Source organism: Narcine bancroftii, chromosome 8 (assembly GCF_036971445.1).
Source record: "Narcine bancroftii isolate sNarBan1 chromosome 8, sNarBan1.hap1, whole genome shotgun sequence".
NCBI lineage: Eukaryota > Metazoa > Chordata > Chondrichthyes > Torpediniformes > Narcinidae > Narcine > Narcine bancroftii.
This window is the reverse complement of record NC_091476.1, coordinates 157,325,554-157,346,284: the sequence shown is the minus strand read 5'-3', so window position 1 is coordinate 157,346,284 and position 20,731 is coordinate 157,325,554. Positions and strand designations below refer to the sequence as shown.

General features: G+C 41.5%; 1 protein-coding gene across 1 annotated transcript in view; it reads left to right on the top strand.

The window, feature by feature from the left end:
* The window catches only part of ldlrap1b (low density lipoprotein receptor adaptor protein 1b), a 49,925-nt gene extending 29,584 nt beyond the window's left edge, over positions 1–20,341 (top strand). The window contains 6 exon segments of the mRNA XM_069895621.1: positions 3,105–3,219; positions 3,946–4,018; positions 9,162–9,254; positions 10,473–10,585; positions 11,651–11,685; positions 16,884–20,341. Of these exon segments, the coding sequence (XP_069751722.1) occupies positions 3,105–3,219; positions 3,946–4,018; positions 9,162–9,254; positions 10,473–10,585; positions 11,651–11,685; positions 16,884–17,028 (574 nt within the window). The 3' untranslated portion in view covers positions 17,029–20,341.
* Positions 20,342–20,731: the final 390 nt, after the last annotated feature.

Genomic DNA, 20,731 nt, shown 5'->3' with positions numbered 1-20,731 from the left:
GTGAGTCTGACTGGAGTTTACCGCCTTCTCCACACAGTTTGGGAGCAGATTAATGTGACACCTTCCTAAATATATTTCCATGCAACATAAAAAGGGCCATTTTGGCCCATGGAGTCTTTTCAGGCTCTTCCCATTGGTTTTCCCCCTAACCTCGACCCACATTCCCAGATTTTACCACTCACACAGATACTTGGGGCATATTCAGTAGCCAATAAATTTGCCAACCAGTGAGCATTTGGGATGTGTGAGAAATCCGAAGCACCTGTGGGAATTGCACAGGGCCTCAAGGAGAGCGTTCCAAACTCCACACAGACAGTGCCAGAAGTTGGGCTTGATCCTGAGGTCACTCGAACTGTGACTAACTCTACCAGCACGGGCAATGTGAGGTGGCACGTTTAGTGTAGCGGTTAGCGCCATGCAGTTACTGCGCCAGCGACCGGGGTTTGAATTCCCTGCTGTCCATAAGGAGTTTGTACATTCTCCTCATGTCCATGTAGATTTCCTCTGGGTGCTTCAGTTTCCTCCCACCGTTCAAAAACTTACCGGGAGTTGTAGGTCAATTGGGTGTTATTGGGCAGCATGGGCTTGTTGGCTGAAAGGACCTGTTATCGTGCTGTATGTCTAAATTTAAAAAAAAAATTAAAGCTGTGTGCCACCCTTAACTGGCAGTGCAAACTGGCCACATTATCCTTTAAAATTATTGGAGAAATTATGTTAGTACTTCCGAACCTGTACTAAAAGTAATTGTCAATCTGTTGACCATTGTAAATCTTGGTTAGATGATTAAAACACTTAGAATATCTTACACAGGCTCCAGAGTAACCAAAGAGTTAAAAAAAAAGACTCTATGGGAGGAATATGGCTCTTTTCATTGATGGACTGTTCCTTCACCAGAGGAAAATGAATAAAAACCGAGATAAATAATATATTGCTAGAGTTTTGCTTCTGACCTTTTCCAACTGCCTCTCAGTAATGTTGCACTTGATGACTGTGCACATGCCACAAAGTGAAGTTGTGCCAGGATGTGGTTCTATTGTTTCAGTCCACTCCCTAAACCACATGTTTATTTCAGAAAATCTTGCCTGTGCTTTCGAAAAGAATCCAAAGTTTATTGTGAATGAGCCAGGTACAACCATCTTGTTTCAGACAGATGGAACCAGGTGGGGTGAAGCTGGGGAGACAGGGGTTGATGGAAGCAAAGAATGAAGGTGAGAAGGTAGGGAGAGGGAGGAGAGGTTGAAGGTAGGCTGAGTTGTTTAAAGGAGGGGGATGGGTAGAAGCATATAAGGGGAGCGGTATATGGAGAATGGTGGCCTTATAAGAACAGTGGAAGAAGGGATAGAGTGGGAAGGGCATGTGAGTGGTGGGTAGGGTGGTGGAGAAGTGGAAAAGATCTGGAAGGTGTAGATAGGTGGAGGGGGAATGGAGAGGACCTGGATGGGCAGGATGGGTGGGTGTGGTTGGAACAGAGTGGGTGTGTGACAGTACCAAGGTGGAGGACAAGTAGAGAATAGGCTGACTGGGAGTGGGTTAATGAAACCAGCAAATTCAGTATTTATGCAGGAGAATCTGCTTTCCCCCTCACTCTGGACTACCCAGGAAAGGGATAAAGGACAACAGGCAAAAATGAGTCTTGTGTAAACAAGGGCAAATTAGAGGCTGTGTTTTCTGCATTGTGTCTGAATACTGCTCTGGGATGGCATGTAGTCCTAAAATGCAGTTTCTCTGCAGGTTATAAGAACGTATTCCCCCATATATTTTGGTAATAAACTGGCATTGCTATATAGGTCACCTGAAATGTGGGTCTGCCTTCTTGATGGAAGTGAGTCAGCTTTAGCAAAATAACCTCAAGGCCTGCAATCCTGATCAATGCATTGCATCCCTGAGCTTTTACCAGCAAGTCTCAACCCACCACCAACTCCCCTTGTCACCATCATCAACATCTCTCCTTCACTCCACCTCCAAGCTTTCCAATTAACTCTACTTCCACTCCATGTCACCTGGAAGATATTTTGTCAGAGTATGATCACTTTGATATAGATGGGAATAGATGATTGTGGGCAAGGGGTCAATTCATTTATATTTGATATTTGGTGATTTGATCATTGCCACGGCCTTTTTAACTTTTTTTTTAAAAAAAAGAGAAATAGGGAAAAGTTCATACCATGAAGGGCAAGATTAAGGAACCCTGGTTGACCGGAGATATTGAGACTCTGGTCAAGATAAAGAAGACATTTGTCAGTTATAGACTATGGAAATCAAGCAAATCCTTTGAGCAAAACAGAGGATGTAGGAGTTCATTTAGGAGAGAAGTCAGGAGGGGGTATGAGATGGCAGATAAGGTTAAAGAGAATCCAGAGTTTCTGTTAGTATACTAAGGGCAAAATGGTTACTTGGGAAAGAATAACAAGGTTGTCCATGTGTGGAGCTCCAGAAGGTGGATAAGGACCTAAAGGATTATTTCTCATCTGTATTTACCATGGAGAACATCTTTGAGGCTAGGGAATTTGGGCAAGTCTTGAAGAGAATCCACCTTGACAGAAGAGGTCTTAAAAAGCATAAAGGTAGATAAATCCCCAAGATGTACTGCTGATCAGGTAAGTGTATCCTAGGACATTATGGGAAGTGAGGGAAGAATTGGAGGAACATTAGCTGAGATATTTGCATCATTGATAAGCATGGGTGAAGATGAGAGGGTGGCTAATTTGTGCTTTAAATTAAAAAAAAGGTTGTAAGGACAAGGCAAGGAACCTCAAGCCAATCAGCTTAATGCCAGTCATGGATAAGGTACTGGAGGAAATTGGTGGGTATTTGGAAGGTGCTGCCAGAGGAAGTGGGAGAAGAAGAGGCAATTGTAACGTTCAAGAGATATTTACGTGGGTAGGAACGGGAGAGGGATACAGGCCACACATGGGCAAATGGGACTAGCCTGGTCGGGATGCACATGCCTCTCTGTTGTGGAACTCGATGACTCTACCTTTTAATTAAAAAAAAATTAAATTTAATCTGCAGAATTGAGGTTGAAGGTATTTATTGTTATTTTCTTGGTTGTCTGAAATTTGTCTTGTACTATAATCCACTTTCTTAAACAATCTTTTAACCAGGATATCATACTGTACAGCAGACAAGGTGCATGATAAAGTTTTTGCCTACATTGCCCAGAGCCAGTTGAATGAGACACTAGAATGTCATGCCTTCCTGTGTACAAAGAAAAAACTGGTGAGTTTCTGTCTGCTCAATAATTCTTCTTTTCCTTCACCATGTTCCCTCCTGTTTCTAAGCATTTACACTTCCATCTTAATTAATCGTGTCAGCAATAGTTCAAAGCATCTTATTACCCTCCCATTATCCTACTACAGTTTGTTTTGAAGTCATGTGGAATATCTAAAGCTGTCACACTGTTATCTCCTGAAGGGCTCCCATGAGACCAGCTCAGGTTGTGTACTTGCCAATAATGAAACTTCCTCTCCCGTTCCAAACTGTGTTAAGAAAGAAAATTGCAGATGCTGGCATTAGAGCAAAAAGATCTGGAAATGTAGCTGAGAAAGTACTTGTGCATTTGAAATGTTTACATTTCTGGAGTTATTTTTATTCATTTTCATTTTTTCTCTCTCTCTTTGGACTCCAGACCTGGTGCAATCATGAAAATAAAATCCTATTATTTTTCACTTTTAGTGTCTCATCATGTCATGAATGAACTATTAAATTTCATTTTCTTATTAGATCAAGATGTGAGATTTTCTCTCTAATCCAAACTCTGGGTTGATTTGAATGTGGCAGAAAGTAATAAATCTAAATTTAGGCACAGTTTTCTGTGCTACTTCATTGAAACCCTCAGAAAACCCAGACTGAAAATCTAGAATGTCTATGAAATGGTGATGTGATTTCTTTATATCCATTATGCCTAAATACAACTTGGCCCTAATTAACGTTATATCTTCCTAGGCTCAGGCTGTGACATTAACAGTGGCCCAAGCTTTCAAGATAGCATTTGAATTTTGGCAAGCTGCCAAAGAAGGTAGGTTTTCTTTATCTGCACTAAATTGTGAAAATAAATACTTCTTTTGAATTTGTAACTATGAAGCGCTTAATAGCAACAAAATTGTTTTGAAATTAAAATGAGCTACCTCATTAATGTTTGTTCCCTCGATATTTGCCACAGTGGGAATAAGTTCAGCATCTGTGCAGGCTTCCTTTGTCATAACTGTAAAAGCATTCTGATAGAGCAAGTTCTTGGTCGTCGACACAAAGTTTTATGGAAGTAGCTTGCTAGAACAGGTTCTCTGGGATCCTACATCTGTAAAATGGTGGCTCGTCCAACTCTATCCCTGGGCTTAAAAATTGGTGTGAAGAAGGAAAGTTTGGATGGTGTTCTAAGAGATCAGATTTGGATAGTCAGAGACTGATTAGAGAAAGCTCTGTGTGTGGTAGGTCATGTTTAACAAATCTTAGAGCTTTTCAAAGAGGTTACCAGGAAAGTTGATGATGGAAAGGCTGTGGATGTTGGCTACATGGACTTTAATAAGGTCTTTGACAAGCTCCCACTTGGTGGGGGGTTAGTCAGGAAGGTTCAGTCGCTCCGTATTCATGGTGAGGTAGTAAACTGGATTCAACATTGACTTTATGGGAGAAACCAGAGAGTGGTGATGGATGATTGCCTCTCTGACTGGAGGCTTGTGTCTGGTGGTGTGCCTCAAGAATCTGTGCTGTCCATTTTTGTTTGTCATCTCCATCAATGTTCTAGATCAGCCATTCTCAACCTTTTTTGGCTATTGGCCCCTTGAGACACTGCTCAAGGCTTATGTGCCCCACTCCCCGTGAAGCAGTCAAGTTTAGTTGGTTTCTTCTGTGCTTCCCTCACCTACCCAGTACATAAGAAATAATTTATCAGTCAGTAGCCCCTTAAATGTACTATGCCCCCTCCCCCGTTAAGAATGGCTGATCTAGATGATAATGTGGTAAAATCGGTTAGTAAGTTTGCAGATGGCACAAAGATTGGAGATGTAGGTGACAGCAAGAAAGGCTTTCAAACCTTACAGTGGGATCTGAACCAGTTGGTAAAATGGGACAAAAAATGGCAGATGGAACTTGATGCAGACAAGTGTGAGGTGTTGCATTTTGGAAGTTCAAACCAAGAAAGGCGGTACACGGTAAATGGTAGGACATTGAGAAGTCTAGTATATCAGAAGGATCTGAGAATAGAACATAGAACTGTACAGGCCCTTCAGACCTTGATGATGTACTGACCCATATATTCTTAACAAAAAAAACTAAGCCCTTCCTACCTCATAACCCTCTATTTTCCTTTCGTCCATGTGCCTGTCTAAGAATCTCTTAAATGCATCTAATTTTTCAATTTTCACCACCACCGGCAAAGCATTCCAGGCACCTACAACTCTGTGTAAAAAAAAAAAAAAAAACTTCCCTCTGACGTTTCCCCTAAACTTTCCTCCTTTCACAGTGCAGATGTCCTCTGGTGTTTGCTGTTTCTGCCTTGGAGAAAAGATGCTGGGTGTCCACCTTATCTATGCTTCTCAGAATCTTGAAGACCTCTATGAAGTCACCTCTCATCCTTCTACGCTCCAAAGAGAAATGTCCTAGCTCTGCTAACCTTAACTTATTTTCCAATCCAGGCAACATCCTGGTAAATCTTCTCTGCATGCTCTCCATAGCTTCCACATCCTTCCTACAACAAAGTGACCAGAATTGAACACAATATTCTAAGTGTCGTCTCATTAGAGATTTGTGGAGTTGCAACGTGTCCTCTTGACTCTTGAACTCTTCATCATCCCATAGGATGATGATGGATCCTTTCAGTCAGTTTGTGCGGTTTGATATGTGCATCCTGGAGTGGCTGTACAGGCCAATCCTTGACAGGCTCTGCGAGGATACTGCACTCCTCAGAGGAACAGCGTGTGCATGAATGGATTTTAGGTGAGTAGGGGGTTAGACAGATCCAGACCCACCCTCTTGACATCCCCTCTCGGATCCAGCAGCATGGTGAGGTCTAAGATGGCTGGTGGAAGTTCTGTTGTAGTGAATGGCCAGGCCAAGCTTTGATGCGAGGGATGCCCTTGCCACGCTTCATGGCACGTGTTTGCTAGATGGCCATTGACCCTATGAGAGGGTTCATCTGCACTTTGACTGATGAACCTCAGCATCCCACAGGCCTGGTTAACTACCCAATCAACCTGCATGCCAACCTTGAGAGATGTATGGATTTGGACCCCAAGGTCCCTCTGTTCTTCCACACTGTTAACATCTGACCATTAACCCCATACTCAATCTTCAGGTTTGACCTTCCAAAATTTATCACCTCACAATACAGTTACATAATTCCCTGAAAGTGGTGTCACAGGTAGATAGGGTTGTAATGAAGGCTTTTGAAACATTGGCCTTCATAAATCAAAATATTGAGTATAGGATTTGGGATGTTATTGCAAGGTTGTACAAGGCATTGGGTGAGGCCACATTTGGAGTATTGTGTGCAGTTTTGGTCACCTAACTACAGGAAAGATATCAATAAGATTGAAAGAGTGCAGAGGAGATTTACTAGGATGTTGCTGGGATTCGAAGAACTGAGTAACAGGGAAAAGTTAAACAGGTTAGGTCTTTATTCCCCAGAGCGAAGCAGAGTGAGGGGAGATTTGATTGAGGTATACAAAATTATGATGGATCTAGATAGTTTAATTCAAGTTCACTTTTATTCACTGAGATTATGTGAGATAAAAACCAAAGGACATTGGTCAAGAGTGCATGTGAAGAAGTTTAGGGGGAATATTAGAGGGAATTTCTTTGCACACAGAGTGGTAGGAGGGTGGAAAGAGCTGTGAGCTGAAGTGGTGAATGCAGGCTCAATTTTAACATTTAACATTTAAGAAAAATTTGGACATGTATATGGATGGGATTGGTATAGAAAGATATGGACTGGGTGCAGTGGGATTAGGCAAACTAATAGTTTGGCATAAATTAGAAGGGCTGAAGGGCCTGTTTCTGTGCTGTAATGTTCTCTGGTTTGCTGAAAAATAAATTCATTCACTGTGAGACTTGATTTGTGGCATGTCGAAGTAAAAGGCACAAGATCATTGATATTACTGGTGTCAAATTCAAGTTCAAATTTATTGTCAGATTACACACATGACATTAGAGAAAGGTCCTGCAAGAAGGTGACAACCAAAAATTTAAATTTGTTCACCCTCATCACGTTCCCCAATAATCCCTTCCTGAAGGCGACAATCAGTTCCTTGGTTTCAGCGACATTGAGGGAGAGGTTGGTATTGTAAATCACTAGGACCACAAAAAATGTTCACACTTGGCTGCAATCAGCTGTGTTGGGTAATCACAGCAGACGCAATGCATCTCCAGGGCAATGAGTCATTGCTTGTCTTCTCAACAAGAAATTACCATCTGCTGTGCAATTTAATTTTTTTCCTCAAAAAACTTCAACAGGGAGATTGTTTTTACCATTCAAATTCTGAAATTTACCTTCAGGTGGCATCCTTGGGAAACCAAGGAATTTTTTTTTAGTGGGTTATGGAGAGAGCACACTTTTCCACATCCTGACTTGTTATGTTATTTTTATTCTGCTCCTTTGAATTATCCTGCACTTCATTGATATACTGGCTGGAAGTAAAGATGATGACTTAAGCCTATGTCTTGGTTCCAATGTTTTGTTTGCTTTTGTGGGTGGCACAGTTAGCACAACGCTATTACAGTAAAACCGTAACCCCGGTTCAAATCCGGCGCTGTCTGTAAGGAGTTTGTATGTTCTCTTCATGTCTGCTTGGGTTTTCTTCCACCCTTCAAAACATGGGGGTTGTAGGTTAATTGGGGTGAGTGGGCGGCACAGCCTTATGGATCAGAAGGGCCTGTTACCGTGCTGCAGGTCTAAATTTTAAAAACTCCGGAAAGTAGAGAGGTGTTACTCTGGTTTCAACATTCACAATATGCTGTATAATTGTTATAGAGTTCCTTTTATAATACTTTTATTTAAACTTCAAAAAGTGCAACAATCATCTTTGTTTTTTTTTCATTCAGTTTTAAAAGTAACATGGGGTATTATCAAGGGTGTTTAATTTACTCCAATCAAATTACAATAAAACCCCTGGTATCTGGTATCTATGGGGAATGGTTGATGCCTGATAAGTTAATTTTCCGGTTGTTTGATGCTGCGTGTTGTATGATTAGTTAACTAATGGCAAGGCCTGCCAATCTAAAACTTACGTATTTTTTTACCTATTTATTTTCTGCAATTTTTTTGCCGGTTCCTTGAGTCTGCCAGTTGCTTAAATTCCGGATAACAGGGGCCTTACTGCACAATTAAATGCTTTTTTTTTAGTGGAGAGGATAAGGCAGGCTCATCTTCTGTACCTTACTAGTTTGGATGTCTGGCCACATCCTTGAAGATGGAGTTACATTACTCTCTTTCTGTGTTTCATTGTTTATTTTTTTTTCTTTCCAATTATACATTCAAAGTTCTGTTTCAAGTGCCTAACGATTTCTAAGTTGGACACTCTTTAAAATGTAGTGAGTCTGTCAGAGTGAAATACTTAGTAAAAGCACAGAGCTGCAGAAACTCAGCAGGTCAAACAGTGCACTTTACAAAGCAAAGGGAAAGATGCATTAGCTAACCAGGCAGCTTTGCTCATTTTGCTCATACTTGGTTGAAGGGTGCAAGCCTGAAACATACCTTTATCTTTGCTATATAAAGTGCTCTGTGATTAGTAAGGGATTGCTTAAGGTGGTCTGTGGGTGGAAAGAAAAAGGTTGAAAACCACTGTTTTAATTGTACCTAATTGACTCGTTATGTGCACGGTTTCATAACTCCAAAGGAAATGGGCCAATGACAATTTTTCTCAAGCAAAATATTTCAGTAACATTTGGGTCTCGAGCAGTGATTTGCAACCTTCTCTTCCCACTCACATCCCACCTTAAGCAATCCCTTACTAATCACAGCACCGATGGCATAGGGATTACTTAAAGTGGGATGTGAGTGGAAAGGAAAAGGTTGAGAACCACTGCCTTAACCTGCTGAGTTTCTCCAGTGTTGTGTTTTTACTTCGACCATGGCATCTGCAGACTTTCATGTTTTACCCTAGAGTGAATAGTTTGTGCTTTTATTTTCTATTTGTGAGGTTGGTGTTATCCTGTTTCCCTTGCAGAGAAAGGGAAAAGAGCAGCAGTTGGGTCAAGTAGCATTGGAGCAACTGGTAAACCTTCAGTGGAAAGATCAACCAATAACCATTTCAAAACAGGTGAGGCCTTTTTACTTGCTGAGGTGATGATGACATACTCTGAAGAGCAGAAGGTCAAAATGCAGTCTTGCCAGCTAGGAAAGTTGCTGGGAGATGGTCCTAAAATACGTGACACCTATATTGTTTTATTACTTCCTATCCTTCATGAAACATCAAACTCGCTGCCCATTGAAGCAGTGGTGGTGACCTCAGTAAATATAGTTAAGGCAAGGTTGGATCAATTTTTACATTGTAGGGGAATTGAGGGATATGGGGAAAAGACAGGTTGGTGGAAATGAGCCTCAGATCAGATCAGTCATGATCTCATTGAATGGCGGAGCAGGCTTGACGGGCCGGATGGCCGACTCCTGCTCCTATTTCTAATTTTGTTATAAGCTGTGCAGTTTGTGGTCATCTGAACTTTATTTTAAAATTTTAATTTACACTTCTTAGCCTGGGAAATGGCATTGTAATTGGGAAATGCCTTCCTAAATTTCTATTCTTCCTGAGGAAGGCTGAGTAAGATGAGATTTTTTTTTTCCAAAAATGTTTTTTCTAGTAAATTGTAGTTTAAGAGAGAATTTTGTTGAAAACGAGCATTGAGTCTGATACTGAGTTTTTGTGGTGATGAAGGAATTGCCATTTCTTTTCTGCCAGGTTGCTGAAGTTATCACTTCTTTGGCTATATCTTGTGGTAGTACAGATCCTGTTCCTAACCATTATGCTCAATTGACCCTGGGCAAATAGAGAGGGGAAAATCCTTTTGCAAATGATAAAAGATTTTATGTGAAATTTTTCGTGTCTGCATTCAAGGAGTTTTGCAGCGGGGCATGCAGATGCCTTCTTTGACAATTTGCGGGGGTTTTTTCTTTGTTGAAGACATTCAGCAGGGGTAGGAGTTGAGGGGGCGGCACAGTTAGTGAAGAGGTTAGAGCAATGCTAGTGCAGCAACAACAACTTGGATATGTAAGGAGTTTGTACCTTCGCCCACTGTCCACGTGCATTTCCTCTGGGTGCTCCGGTTTCCTCCCATCTTTCAAAATGTATGGGGTCGGTCAGTTAATTGGGTGAAATTGGGCAGGGTGGGTTTCATGTCGGAAGGGCTTTCTACTGTACTGATTCTCTAAATTTACATTTTAAGAATCTGTCGGCCACTGTGCCAGTCTCCGATTTTTGTGATTCCTATTGTAGCTGGACTATATAATAATAATAAACGAAGTTGTTTTTAAACTTCTACAGAAGTAGCTACAGCAGATTTATTGGATTTAACGGAAGGATCAAAACCTGCAAACCATAGAAGTGAGCCCTCCAATGGAGAGAAAAAATATTCAGTCAATGACAACCTTGTGTGGGTAAGAGCATGACTATTGAGGAACACAGCATTGCTTTAATCTGGGTATCATAGAAGGAATCCTACTTCGCATTCATACAAGCGGTTTGCTCTTGGAATAAAATCTTAAGACTAGAATTGCATAAAGTAATAGCCATCAAACTAGGTGTACTTCAGGTACCACCCTAAACACATTTCCCTGAACCTTTTCAGTACTTCTTGGTGCTGTACAAGTTAGTCCTTGTTTTGTGGACTACATGTCTGCAGGATTCGAATGATCCCTAACCCTCTGGACTCCGGCCATTTTTAGCATTTCATGTATGTACTCCTGACTGGGTCCCTGGGTAAACTACAGTACAAACACCACTATGAACCAGCTGATGGTTGGGTATAAAAACCAGTCCCGGAAAATGGGTGCAAGGAGTATCTGAGCTTGATGGTAGTCACTGAAAACTGGGATGTGGAGTCCAAAGGTTAACCAGAATCATAAGGGGAAATTTTGTCCCAGCTGAGGACATGGAATTGGGAGCAGGTGGAGTGTAAAATAGGGAGGCTTTCTCAGCCAACTTCTGCGTTTAAAGGAGGCAAACAAGCTGCGTTAAGGTACTGCTCTCTCAGGAGCAGGTTAGCATTTATAATGTACCTAATATTCTAATGGAGCTGCCTGCTTTGGGAGCTTTTTGACAGTTGGAGCCCCAGACCTTGGATACGTTAAGTGCGAAAAGGGGCAGGAAATAAGAGAGTGCTTCATTCTGCCCTGTTCCCCATACTTGTCCACCATCTCTACAGCTTGCTCCAGTAAGCTCCCCACCACGTGATTGGACGCCAAGTTTGTCGCTCAGTTTGGCATTCTTGTTCAACTCACCCCTACCAAGGTACATATCCAAACCAGTAACTCTGACCTATAGCAGCCATCGTGACTTTGAGTTCCGTCTACATGTGTCTCTCCCGTGGCTGACCATTATTGTATTCTTTCTCCAGCACACACTATCCCCTCAAAAATAACCTTGTTTGTGCTGTACAACTAACCCACCTACTTTGTAGTTGGATTTATTAGTATAAAAGTTCTACTTCCGTTTATTTACAGGAAATAAATGATGATCTGGACGAAGCCTTTGCAAGGTAAAATTGAATTCTCCTTGCTTTAAATTTCTAGCCTCTGTGTAAAATAATCAGCTGAACACCTTCTCACAAATAACCAAATCATTTTGCTGTGTCCTATCTCATTTCTCTCTTTCACTTTTCCAAGCTGCAATTTGAACAGTTTAAACCCAGCTAAAGGTAATTAAAGAGAATGCATGTTTTAAAACTTTTAGCCAACAACTCTGCCCAACTTCATGTCTGCACAACGTTTACAATTTATTTGTGCAAGCAGCATTCAAGTTCATTTGACATGAGCTTAATTGCCTGTTGTCAATGTGACTAAAATACCCTGTTGTGTAGTAGGAACGTGGCACATTTTTGAGTACAGAAGAACCCATGGTATCTGGAACCTGTAGGGATTGGTAGATGCCAGATCAGTGAATTAGCTGGTTACTTGAGATTGCATGTTACCTGGATTGGCAAGGCACACTCCATATTTTTTAGCCTATTTATTTTTCACTATTTTTTTTTTTGCTGGTTGCTTGAATTCCAGACAACAGGGGCTTTACTGTAATTGCTTTGCGCATAAAATCCTCTTGGCTACCACCTCATTCATTTGGGTCTTGGTAGTGCCTGAAGCGTGAGTTTTTGTTTTGTGCCTGAAATTAGTTCATTTAAGATGAATCTGGAGCAAAATAAAACGAAAGTGGATCATCAGTACTGAATGCAAGAAAAAAATTGGAAGCAAGTTTGTGATCAATGGACTTCTGATGGCTTCCTGTGATGGAGTTTTGCACAAAAAACAATTGCTTTGTGTCAAATCACTGCTGGACTTGTGCTTTCCCAATGTGTGGAGAGGGGAGCAGAGATAGTGGATCTCACTGCAGTGAACTTTCATCAACATTCACATTTCCAGCAACTGCAATATTTTGGGACTATTGCAATCAGATCTTCTTTCGTTGGTGGAGGATGTTGAGAAGTGTAGAGTCACTGAGTTCAAGCAAGGTGTGATGTCATTGAGGCTCTGTGTTTGAACATTTTGTACATCAACTATTTTATTTTGTCTTGGACAACCCGTGTCTGTGCTTTAACCTGGTGTTGTGTTGTAATAAAATCTCCTTGGGGCAACGGTGGCAGAATAAGAACTCTATAGCTGCTGAGGGAGTAGGGTGTTTAGCTTAAAAATGCAAATCGAAGAAGTTAGGAGCACAGTGTTAATCATTCCCATGTACGGACTGCTGTGAGAGCAAAGGAAATATTAATATGTTGCTCCAAGTTCAGATTTATTGTCACAGGTACCAAAATGCAGAGAGAAAGCTTATTCTGTATGCAATCTGGCTGATAGTACAGCAACTCCAACACAGTACGGAAGTGCACAGTTTCAGGGAGAGATCAGCTAGTACAGAGCAAAAGCAATGTCATTTCACCATTGTGAGATTAAATGAGGAGTATGATAAAAGTGAGAAGGAAACTGTCCTTAAACCTGGTAGTGGGTAATATCTCATTCCAGCATCCTACTTCCCCAAGGTACGAGGATGAAGAGTGGGTGGCTGGGATGGGGATGAGTCTTGAACAAAAAAGAATGGCAATGCTGCTGGAGTTGCTATAATGGCAATGCATTCACTGGTGCAGACCCAGGGGAGCGGAGACACATCACTGCTCTGCAGAGTCCTACTGCCAGGTTGTGATGCTGACTGCTCCGTACAGGGTTTAAGTAGCCAGTTAGAGGAGCCAGCGGTGTTTTTTTTTAAACATCCTGCAACCACACAAGTCTGCGTCTGCTGGGCAATGTACCACGAGGCATGGCAAACTCTGGGGGAGCAGTGAATCCGCAGGGCACCAGAAACATTCCCCTGCCCATTAGGAGAAGCCTGAGAGATGACTACAGGATGGTGACCATGGCAGAGGACCAGCGAGGGGCTCAGCAGCTGAAGGACTGACGCCAGGCTGTGGGCTTCTGGAGATTGGCTCTTGGGAACCTGGTATCGGAACCAGGGTTCGAAAGGGTGCTGAGGGCAAGAAGGGCTCACGAAGGGACGGGGGCTGAAAGCTTCCTGATTGTATCGGAAGTTTGCACCCAGAACTCTGGTGGGCAATGGATTAAACAGGAGTCTGTGAGGCTACAGGAGCGCTGGAGGTGAATTCACAGACACTCAGCGTCTCTGAAGGGACTCTCTTTTGCTTCTCTTTCTCATTATTGGGGACACTGGGCAATGCTAATGGCAACACATTGCTGCTTTTATGGCAGGCAAAAGTTCAAATATATCATGTATATTACATTCTTTGATTTATTACATGACAATAAAAAGAACTTTAAACCTTGAAGATGTTGGCCACTTTTCCAAGGCAGAAGGAAGTATGAATGAAGGGTAGGGGGGCTTGTGTGAAGGTCTGAGTCTCATTCATATGCTGGTGTTGAAGCATATCTGCTCCTGCCTGAGGAGTGACATGGATCCATTCCAATTCGCCTATTGTAGCTACAGGTTTACAGTGGATGCCATCTCATTGGCTATACACAAAGCCCTGGAACACCAGGATAGCAAAGATGCATACATCAGGATACTCTTTATCGACTACAGTTCAGCATTCAACACCATCATCCCCTCAAAACTGATAGCAAACTCCCAAGGCCTAGGGCTGAATACCCTACTATGGATTTCCTCACCTCCAGACCACAATCAGTGAAGATTGGTAAGAACATCTCCACAATCTCCATCAGTATCAGAGCATTCTTAGCCCCCTACTCTACCTGCTATTCACCTAGACTGTGGCTCGGTGTGACAAAAACACCATCTACAAATTCGCTGATGATATCATGGTCGTGGGTTGTATATAAAGGGGCAATGAGTCAGCATTACAGGAGGGAGATTGAAAACTTGGCTGAATGGTGCACCAACAACCTCACACTTAATGTCACCAAAACCAAGGAGCTGATTGTTAACTTCAGGAAGGGAAAACCAGAGGTATATGATCCAGTGATTGTTGGGGAAAATCAGAGGTGGAGAAGATGATAAAATTTAAGTTCTTGGGAGACACTATCTTGAAGAACCTTTCCTGGATCTAATATACTGATGGCACTGACTGGTGAAAAATTCCTCAGGATATTGCAGAAGTTTGCTATGAACCACAAAACCATAGAACCACAGGACATTACAGCACAGGAACAGGCCACTTCAGCCATTCTAGTCTGTGCTGAACCATTTCTTTTGCCTAGTCCCATTGACCTGCACCCTGTCCATAGCCCTCCATACCTGTCCTATCCATATACCTGCCTAAATTCTTCTTAAATGTTAAAATTGAGCCTGCATTCTCCACTTCAGCTGGAAGCTCTTTCCACTCTGTGTGTGAAGAAGTTCTCCCTCATGTTCCCCTAAACATTTCCCCTTTTATCCTTAACCCATGCCCTCTGCTTCATATCTCACCTACCCTCAGTGGGAAAAAAAACAACCTACATTCACTCCATCTCTCCCCTCGTGATTTTAAATGCCTCTATCAAATCTCCCCTCATTCTTTTCCAGACTCCAGTGAATAAAGTCCTAACCTGTTTAACCTTTTGGTGTAACTCATTCCTGGTCAGGGCAACATCCTCGTAAATCTTCTCTGCATTCTTTCTATCTTATTGATATCTTTCTTGTAGTTAGGTGACCAAAACTGCACACAATGTGGCCTCACTAATGTACAACTTTACCATAACATCCCCACTTCTATACACAATACTTTAATTTATGAAGCCCAATATTGCCAAAAGCTCTCTTTATAACCCTGACTACCTGTGACGCCTTGTCCAGGGAATTATGCATCTGTATTCCCAGATCCCTCCGTTCTCCCGCACTGCTCACTGCCTTACCGTTTCTTGGTTTGTCTTTCCAAAATGCAACTCATCACACTTGTCTGTATTAAATTCCATCTGTCATTTTTCAGCCCATTTTCCAGCTGGTCCACCACTAGTCACAGGCCTCCAGTCTGAGAAGCAATCATACATTACCACTCTCTGGTTTCTTCTGTCCAGCCATTGTCAAATCCATTTGACAACTTCACCATGAATACCGAGCGTCTGAACATACCTGACTAACCTCCCACGTGGAAACTTATCAAAGGCCTTACTAAAGTCCATGTAGACAACATCCACAGCCTTTTCTTCATCCACTCTCCTGGTAACCTCCTCGAAGAAAATCTATCAGATTGGTTAAACATGACCTCCCATGCACAAAGCCTTGTTGACTATCGCTAATCAGTCCCTGGCTATCCAAATAATTGTATATCTGATCTCTTAGAACACCTTCCAATAATTGACCTACTACTGATATCAAGCTCACTGGCCTGTAATTTCAGGGGTTACTTATGGAGCCTTATTTAAATATGGAACAACATGAGCTACCCTCCAATCCTTACAGATGGCGCCGGATTTGAACCCAGGTCACTCGCACTGCAATAGCGTTGCACTAACCGCCACGTTAACCGTCCCACCGTAACACTAACCATGCCACCCTGATGATGAACTTGTAATCATTGCAACATGGTGCCATAAATAGTTGTTGATTCTTACGAAGCATGATACAACAGAGCTCTTTTATATTTAAATCAGTTGTTTTAGTTTTAATTTACTCTGCTTTCAGCGTTATCCATTATTACCATTTTAAAAACGTACGTGTCCAAAAATTAACAGATGCATATTGCGTAAATGAATGAGAGCTCCAGCAGATAGCAATCTTACCAATGCTAGATGCCAAGAATGCCTTGGATGGAGGATACAATAAAAGCCCTAAAATCCAGACTGCCCAAGGATTGGGTCAGTCCAGATTTTTGGGATTCTCAGGCAGTACTTTTAAAGTTTAAATTTAAGGAGAATGAAGAAGAGATGAACAGGTAAATTTTGATAGTTTATTAATGAAACATTTTTTCATATAAAATTCAAAGTACAAAAAAAAAATCAATATAAATATTTATTTGTTCATTTCTGCAACTTCTGTGCATGTGTAACGCTTACGCATGCACACGAAAACCAACTAAATTTTAAAGGTTTGAAAGTTTTTGAGATGTCTGGATGCTCAGGTGGTCCGGATCTCTGGAGTTTGGATTTTTGGACTTTTACTGTACCTGCCAATTCTTCTTGGAGAAGGCGTGGAATTCTGACCTCTATCACCACCAGTAATTTACTTACATTTCTACATCTAGATACATTTTTAGTGGCATAGCCATCAATGTAAAATTCTGATCCTTTCCCATCTACCTTTCAGACTGGCTCAGTCTCGAACGAACCCTCAGTTTCTGGACATTGGTGTGAGCCCCCAGGACATGCAGACCGAAGAATGTTTATCTCCATCAGACTGGGAGAAAGGTGACACTGGAGTCACAGAAAAAGATGACTTGTTTGAGCTCTGAGACCGAGGGAAAAGTTAACAGCTTGTCCCAAAAGAGGAAATGACTGCCCTGTATGAAACTGAGCTCAGCATCTTCTGGCAGTAAGATGGGATATTTGAAGGCTGGTTTATGAAAATAAACTTTGATTTGAGTATTGCTGCAGGACTGGAACCGAGGATTAATCACCTCTGTACCTGGTAAAGCTGTCTTTTCAGCGGATCCGGACCAAAGCAATCAAAAGGCCTTGAAGTGAACCTGCTTAGGCTTCTAGACACAGCCAGTGACACAGTTCAGACTTGGTTGGCTGCCTGTTCATTTGAAAAGTTACTGATAAAAATAAATCCCTGAAATAACTACAGATTTGCATCCATATAGATGATGGAATTGCAGTGAATGTTAACCAATTACAAAATGCCTTTTTCCAATATTTATTCCTACTAGATGAATGTATTTTCTCTTTGGCACTTGCATTATTCACTTCTACAACTAAAGCAAGTCAGGTTAAATCCATGAATTCTCACTTGGTAACTTTTCAGATGTAAACATTGATACTTAATGTTAGGTGAAGAAAGAAACTTTTTTAGAAAATGCAGATGCTGGGAATCTGAAATAAAAGTTAGAAATTGCTGAAAACATTTAGTGTGTATGACAGTATCTGAGAGGTCTTTCTTTGTTCTTCCTGGCTTCCCCTCTACCATGGATGACAGATTCCATGGCCACATTTCATCTGCTTCCAACGCTTCCGCTCTCGTCCCCATTCTCCGGGATAGAGCGTGGATGGAGGGTCCCAGCCCATTCTCCGGGATAGAGCAAGGATGGAGGGACCCAGCCCATTCTCCGGGATAGAGCAAGGATGGAGGGACCCAGCCCATTCTCCGGGATAGAGCAAGGATGGAAGGTCCCAGCCCATTCTCTGGGATAGAGCAAGGATGGAGGGTCCCAGCCCATTCTCCGGGATAGAGCAAGGATGGAGGGACCCAGCCCATTCTCCGGGATAGAGCAAGGATGGAGGGACCCAGCCCATTCTCCGGGATAGAGCAAGGATGGAGGGACCCAGCCCATTCTCCGGGATAGAGCAAGGATGGAAGGTCCCAGCCCATTCTCTGGGATAGAGCAAGGATGGAGGGACCCAGCCCATTCTGCGGGATAGAGCAAGGATGGAGGATCCTAGGTCCACAAGCTCTGAGCCTTTGCATCCAGTCACCATCCTTCACAATTTTTGTCACCTTTATTGAGATTTTACCAAAAGGCACATAATTCCCCTCTCCTTTTAGCATTCTGAAATGTCCGTTCCCTTTGACTGTCTGTGATTATATCTGTGCCAGTCATTTCCCTGTGCATCTGCAATAGATACAACACCTGTCCTTTTTACCTCTTAGCCCTCCATTAACCAGGGATGCAAATAGTCTTTCCTCTAGAACCAGGAGTTTACCTGTCTAGTTCCAATCTAGTCCGATCGCTTTCTGTGCTCAAAATGTGATCTCTACAGATGGAGAACCAGAACACAGATTGTTTATCTCCCGTTTTCTGTGTGCAGAGATGATCATGAACCTGCCTGCCACTTTAATTCTCCTTTCCTGCTTCCACTCTGATATGTTTGTCTTGCATTGTAGTAGTAACAAGACCCAACCTAAGCTTGAAGAACAGCCCCTCATCTTTCACCTTACTGATTTCTGCAGTCTATATTGAATTCTGCAACTTTGAGTAACTTGCTTTCTTTGTGTCAAAACTGGTCAGTTCTGCTGTAAGTTATCAATCTGTAATAATGGGTAATTTTTCCCCACTTAAGAGATAATCAGACACACATGAACATGGAGGGGTACGGATTACGTGTCAGCACATAAATGGGCCACAGATTAAATGGGCCATGGTTGACGCAGGCCTTTTCTTGTCTCTCCTTATTATGGAATGCAGGGTATTTGGTTCAGCTTGTAGTAAAACACCAAAATTTTGTACAGTTTTATACAACTTTGCATTTTATAGATTTTTATGTTGCTCTGTGTTATTTTTAAACAATTTCATTAACCTCTCAGCCAAATAACTTCATCAACTCTGGCTTCACCCAATCTGAGTGAATCTCTCCAACCTATTCATTCTTACCCATCCCCATTCTGCAACTTAAAACTAATTTTCACCTCCTCCCAGTTCTGACAGTCTTCCAGCTGAAAAATTAATTCTGTTTCTCTTCCCACATGCTGCCTTACCTGCTGAGTGTTTCTAAAACGTTCTGGTTTTATTACCACACTTTGTTTCTTTCCTTTATATATTTATAAAACTAACTAATACATAATGTTATTAAAAGTATTTCTTTCCCATCTACATGTTCAATCTCCGATTTAGTTTGGAGAATGATTTTACAATATTTTATTTGTTTTCATAGAATATGCTTTTCACTTGTTTGAGTCAAGATGCAGAATTTTCAGACATCCAGTGGATGCATTATTCTGAAGATGTGCTAAATGTTTGGCAAAATTGTGAAGGTGAGGCCAAATTGAGAGTGAAGTATTCCTGTCGCAAATCATTTGCAAGAAAAGTTGTAACTTGCAGTTGTATTTGGGATTTATTTTTTTGTTATGGTTGCAAATAGTTTTGTAATATTGCTGCAGTTCAATGTTAATTGGCACCCTCGTCATTCGGGTTCATAGCCAACTTTTAATAATATAAAGGTTTGGCTCATTTTAATTTGCTTTTTTGCGCTTAAATCAAAAAAAAATCCCCACTTTTTCCTCTTCATTTCCTGTTCTTGAACAGAATAGCCACAGTAGATGACATTTGCCAGGTTTTAAATTTTAGTTAGACATTCAGCACTTCCGGCCCACAAGCCCATACTGCTCAAATATTCCAATTTAATTACAACCCCCATAGGTTTTGGAGGGTGGGAGGAAACTGGAACACCATAGACCCAAGGAGAATGTATAGACAGCACCGGATTTCAATCTGGGTCACTGGCATTGTAATAGCTACTACACTAATCGTGCTACCCGTTACATTTCCTGTTCATCAAGCACCAGATCAAAAGAGAAAATATGTTAATAAGGAGCAGAAAAATGGCAAATCATAACTGGACCAAACCATATTTCTTCATAGAATAATTCCCATTTAACAATCTTCAGTTATTATGCTTAATTTATTACAAATTACATTCCTTGCATTACAAAATGTAGTTCCTAATAGTACCAATCTCAACTTTTATATTTAATAAGTTCAGAGTGGCTTCATATAGTGGATTTTTTTTTTTGGTTGAAATACTCCCACTTTTTATTTACTGGTGATATTGTTGCCAAGTCTCACAAAGTTAAATAAACACACTACTGCTAAGTTGGTTCTTTGATAATGTTGTAGAAAATTGTCTTGTGTACATGCTGTCAAGTAGTATTTTAATGAATGTGCTTTGGGCAGTCTGTGAAGTGGCCCATTTATCCATATTGGATGTTTTTCTCATTTTCTGATTTATATTACTATTTAATCCAATAACATCATGGGTGGGGGTGGGGGGGGGGTGGAGGGGAAATATATATGCTGCTTCTTCTGGTATGTAATCATTTGTTATAGCTTTGCTACAACCATGCTAAATCTATAGCCTAATATTTATTTTTGGGAGGGGAAAGGGGGGGATGTGGGTGGGAAAAGATGCTTCCTGACCATCAGGGTTGTCTAGTGTTCATTTCCACTTTCTCTTCCCCATGGCTTGTAGCTGGGATTATTGATTTCTCAATCCTGGTCA